Source organism: Saprolegnia parasitica, assembly GCF_000151545.1.
Source record: "Saprolegnia parasitica CBS 223.65 unplaced genomic scaffold supercont2.419, whole genome shotgun sequence".
In the NCBI taxonomy this organism is placed as follows: Eukaryota; Oomycota; class Saprolegniomycetes; order Saprolegniales; family Saprolegniaceae; genus Saprolegnia; species Saprolegnia parasitica.
The window spans coordinates 1-4,944 of NW_012156813.1; the positions used below are offsets into that span (position 1 = coordinate 1).

Below are 4,944 nucleotides of genomic sequence, written 5' to 3' on the forward strand. Positions count from 1 at the left end.
CTTATATCCATTGTATTGAATCCAGAGTGTTGAAGAAGGATGTGGTGTACCTTGCGGTCCTCTTCCGTTGGCGTGTCGCTGAACCGCGCAAAGCCGGGCAGCTCACCATCGCAGATCTTCCAACTCAAGAGGAACGCGTCGCCGACGTTCTTGTTGGCCATGCCGTAGTAGTGGTGCGTCCCGCTGTGCATGATGTGACCGAGCTTGTTGACGTAGACCATGACCTCTTCTTGAAGGCACTCGGTCGTATCTGTAAACTGGCGGATGTCGCAAAAGCCGTAAATGGACGTGATCTTCTTCCCCGGTAACATGGGGTCGAGGTCGCCGATGCCCATGTTCTTGCCAATGATGTCGCCGCCGGCAGCGCCAAACCCGACTTGCATCAAGCCCGAAATCTTGCCCAAGGTGGCTTCAAGCACGGCAGTCTCAAAGCCTTGCTCCTTGGCAAACTCTTGCTGCTCGCTGCCGATGCTGAGGTGCTGACCGAGCGGCGATTCGGCGAGCTGCGTGATCGTCGCCATCTACACTTCGTGAGCGGAATGATGTTGCGTCTACTACGTTGTACCATGCGCTCGATGGGGTTGAGGACGATGATGCGGGCGACGTGGACGAACGAGAGCGACGCGATGACGAGGACACCCAGGATAAAGACCGTCCGGTAGAGGCTCGAGATGGCTGTCGCTTTGGCCACTTTGGCAATGTCAAACCAGACCACCGACTCGCACGACATGGACGTGAGCACGGGGTCGGCTACAATGTCCGACCCATTCCACGCCGCAAAGCAGCCAGTGGATGTGATGGACCGAAGCTCGTTGACGCGGTACTTTTCGAGGACCGCAGCTTGGGACGGCAAGATCTTGGCAATCTGGGCGGTCGAGACGTCCGTCCTTGGAAACGAGAACGACGTGAAGAGCCGCCCGAGCTTGTCGCCAGTGATGTTGTGGAGCGTGAGGTACACGACGTCGTCTGTCGTGTAGTAGAACCAACTCTACACACATCCAGGACCGTAACCAACACTATTCTAGCCAACGATTCAAGGTGAAAGTACCCCAAAGGTGTTGAGAAAGATCGGGCTCAGGGACACATCCGTTGGCGTCGTCGTCATTTGATGGATCAAGTCAAAGCCGCGCGACTCGAAGAGGTTGAACGGCTCGTTGTAGCCGCCGTCAAAAGCCGGGAGCACAAAGCACAGGAAGAGCACGATCATGACAACGCGGCGCGTGGTCATTTCGGCCATGCGGCCGCCGGTTTTGCTCTCGACAATGACCAAGTCCGACTCTTCGGTGCTGTGCTTCCACTTGATAAGCTTGACGATGCGGACGAGCCGGATGACGCGGACGACACGGACGATGCGTCCGGCCTTGGCGCCGGCTTGAGAGACGCTCGAAACCGTATCGGCGTCGGTCAGCGGGCTCCAGATGAACCCAATGTCGGGCAGAAGCGAGAAGGTGGCGACGACGTCGAGGTAAAAGTAGAACGAGAGGAGGTAGCCCGGTTTGCACCGGCACGAGAGACCAAACTCTATAAGGAAGAGGAGGAGGCAGAGGAACGCGACGACGTAGAAGCCCATGTCGGCGCTCTTGCTAAAGAAAGCCGCTCGAAAGTCGTCGGCGAAGAGGCAGTAGAGCGTGATGACGCTCATCAGACCCGCAAACGACTTGTTCTCGAGGAGCGCCATACCGCGGCGCTGGAACGCCGTGATGGGCGCGATCGTGCCTTCCGGATGCACCTTGGACTTGCTTGGGTTGGGCAGCAGCCGGTGCGACGTGCCCTTGGGCGCAAGGTTGACGACCGTGCCCGACATGGCCATCGTCGGCAGCGCCTTTGTGAGCGAGTTGGTGTTGCGAGTGTGCGCGCGCGAGATCCCGTCGGGTTTGTTGTCGGGGGAGATCTTGCGCATCGCCAGATCCGCAGTTGACGGGGCAGTTTCGAGCCCAAGCATTCAAAAATGATTCTAAATCGGGCCAGAAAGGCGCCAAGAGGTAGTATCTGGTTTCATTCCGGCCCTTGAAAAAATAGATTTTGAGTTTGAGTCAACGGTTTTGAGGGATGACACTATTTACCCACATCTCCATTGAGCTAGTGCGGGCGCCAGTGTCGAATCGAGCCATGCCGAATGCCATCCAACAATATTTAGATGCAGTGGGCAGCGCGACGACCGAGCAACGCACTGTTCCGCGCGCTTCGTCGTGGATCCAATTCACACGATTTCAAGTGAAATGACATACGCTATTTCTTGTCTTTTGCACACTATACAGACATAGATCACTCTATTTCTGTGATATCCATGGATTTGGATACTAATTACGGTGGTGAGCATTCGACAAGATGCTGGCCTCTGCCCGGCGGTCCATGTACACGCCGTCGGCCTTTCGCGAGGTGGGCACGGCGCGCGTGCACGAGATCCTCGCTCGCTACCCGTTCGCGACGCTCCTCGTGCCGCAGGCTGACGGCGAGAGCCCGCTCGTGAGCCACATCCCGCTGCTGCACGCAGACAACGAGCTCCACGGACACGTCGCCAAGGTCAACGCCATCGCGCGCCTCGAGGGCAGCGTGCGCGCGCTCGCCATCTTCCATGGCCCGAACGCGTACGTCTCGCCGTCATGGTACGAGACCAAGCAGGCCACGGGCAAAGCCGTGCCGACGTGGAACTACATTGCGGTGCATGTCCACGGGTCGCTGCGCGTCGAGAAGGACCGCGACTGGATTCTGCAAAACGTGAGCGCGCTCTCGGACACGCACGAGGCGGCGATGGAGGCGCCGTGGCGCGTGGACGACGCGCCGACCGCGTACATCGACACGCTGCTTCGGAGCATCGTCGGGCTGCGTCTCTCGATCGACTCGATCGAGAGCCAATTCAAGCTCAGCCAAAACAAACAGGCCGGCGACTTTTCGGCGTCATCGACGGGCTGCGATCGACGCCCAACCACGCCGGCGGCAACGACGTCGCAGCGTGGATGGAGCGCGTTAAAGACGAGATCCGCAAGTAGCTTCTTCCTCGCAACACTTAAAAACACGATTTGAACACTGTTTACAAGCTCTACTCTGCTCCTCTGCCCGACGCCTGCACCTTGGTTCCGTTGCTCTGGACGCCGTGGCAGCGACCGTGACCCGGTGGGTGGAGGAGGGCGTGGAGGAGCTGCAGCTGAAATTGCCAAGACGTGGATTCGATGGAGATGTACCAACGCCCACGATTTTAATTGGCTAAAATCCAAACCCACGCGGTCATTCATTGGGTGCAAATGGATGTACATCACGATGCCATTGGTCCATTTTCTTGACGCCATGGCACAGCCCGACCTGGCAAACCGTCCGCGGCTCGTGTACAAGGAGTCGCTCATCCTCGGCGTTGGCATCGGCCTCTTCGTACAAGAGAGCGTGGGCGCAGGAGAGACCGGGCCGCTGCCCGCCCTAGCGCAGCCGGTCGAGTTGCTCGCCGCCAGCGACGTCGATGCTCCGTCCTGCGAGGTGCGCGAGTCGTTGATTGCAGGCGTCGGACAGGCTCTCTTCGCCGTGGCCGCCCTCGTAGTCGGCGATGTCGTATCTGGCAAGAGAGTGCGCAAGGCCGCCGACGTCAAGAAGGCTGGAAAGCGCACCCTTGACGTCAAGCCAGAGGGACATAAACCAACGCCGCGAGCCGCCAAGGCGGCCAAGAGGAAAGCACAACCAACGGTGCAGATTGACTCGGAGCCAGCGGCCTCGGCGCCCGTCACGATCAACGCGTCCGCCGCTCCTCCACCACAGCGACGTCTCTTGACACTGGACGACACCGAGCAGCGCCGCCGGCATGGAACCCCGACGATCGTCGTGCGTGAGAGCTTGATTGCTGGCGTGGGCTGTGGCGCATTTGCGGCCGACGACTTTGAATTGGGCGACGTCCTCGGGGCTCTGGACGAGGCCGAGGAACCTCGGAACGAACCGTTCAACACCTTGTTTGCTACCGCCACCGCTCCAAGTGACGCCCATGTGCTCGGCAACTGGACGCAGCTGACGTCAGCATCCCAGATGCAGGCGGCCTACCGCGCCATGCGCCGGCGATCGGACGTGCCCAACACCGGGTGGCTGCGCCTCACCAAGAAGCAGCTGCTGTGGCTTCTCGAAAACGATGCTGACGACACGGTTTTAAACGTGCCGCTGTCGATCAAGAGCCTCGCGCCGCGCGTCGATAGCGAACGAGATGTGTAATATGTATTCAAGTAACCTTTGCCTGGACTCGTTTCGATATATACCTGTATATATATATTTGTACATTCACGGCTCAGTAGCCGTCGAGCTCGCGGACGCCTTCCCAGTTCTTTGGCGAGTCGAAGTCAAAGCTCTTCATGTAGTCCATGACGTGCGACACGGGACCGTCGCCCGGCCGCAGCTCGAGGGCTTGGGTGAGCGCCACTTTGGCGCCGCGCCAGTCGCCCTCGAGGTAGAGCTCCACGCCGTTGGAGGCTGCTTCGAGAAAGGCGGGGTCCAGACCCTCTCGGATCTCCTTGTACTCGGGGTCGTTCTCAAAGTCCACGGGCACCTGCACTTCTTTGCCCCGTTTATCGAGTTCAAACCTAAGATTCGACTCTCAGACCGGAAGCTGTTGAGTTTGAGTTTGGTACTTTGGCGTCGCAAACCCCGGTTTGGGGTTGGTCACGTCAAACGTGTAAACTGTCAGCGGCGTGTCCACGCTACTCGACCCGATTCATTTCATTCTCGTCCACTCCATCAAAATGACGCACCCTCGAATGCGGATTCGGTCCATCTTGCGCAGAAACTTGCGCGCCGCCGGAGACAGCAGCGCGTACAACCAGTGGCTGATGTTGACGGGCGTCTTGAAGATCTTGGACCCGGCCTCGAGACGGTCCGCCATCTCGACGTGCGGCGAGATGTACGTCGCATCAATCTTGAAACGTGATCCGATCGCACCTTCGATCGCCCACCCACGTGCATGCCAAAGCCCATGCG

General features: G+C 58.9%; 3 protein-coding genes across 3 annotated transcripts in view; 2 read left to right on the forward strand and 1 right to left on the reverse strand.

The window, feature by feature from the left end:
* Positions 1-2,323: 2,323 nt before the first annotated feature.
* Positions 2,324-3,038, forward strand: SPRG_16965 (hypothetical protein). The gene has a single exon (XM_012356272.1). The coding sequence runs from the start codon at positions 2,329-2,331 to the stop codon at positions 3,022-3,024; it is 696 nt and encodes a 231-aa protein (XP_012211662.1). The 5' UTR covers positions 2,324-2,328; the 3' UTR covers positions 3,025-3,038.
* A 247-nt stretch (positions 3,039-3,285) lies between these two features.
* Positions 3,286-4,185, forward strand: SPRG_16966 (hypothetical protein; the record flags this gene model as incomplete). Its single annotated transcript, XM_012356273.1, has 1 exon — positions 3,286-4,185. The coding sequence occupies one exon, from the start codon at positions 3,286-3,288 to the stop codon at positions 4,183-4,185; it is 900 nt and encodes a 299-aa protein (XP_012211663.1).
* Positions 4,186-4,258: 73 nt separating this feature from the next.
* The window catches only part of SPRG_21851 (hypothetical protein), a gene marked incomplete at both ends in the record, with an annotated part of 2,821 nt that continues 2,135 nt past the window's right edge, over positions 4,259-4,944 (reverse strand). The window contains 3 exons of the mRNA XM_012356274.1: positions 4,259-4,550; positions 4,599-4,667; positions 4,719-4,905. Of these exons, the coding sequence (XP_012211664.1) occupies positions 4,259-4,550; positions 4,599-4,667; positions 4,719-4,905 (548 nt within the window). The remainder of the gene's footprint in view (positions 4,551-4,598; positions 4,668-4,718; positions 4,906-4,944) is intronic.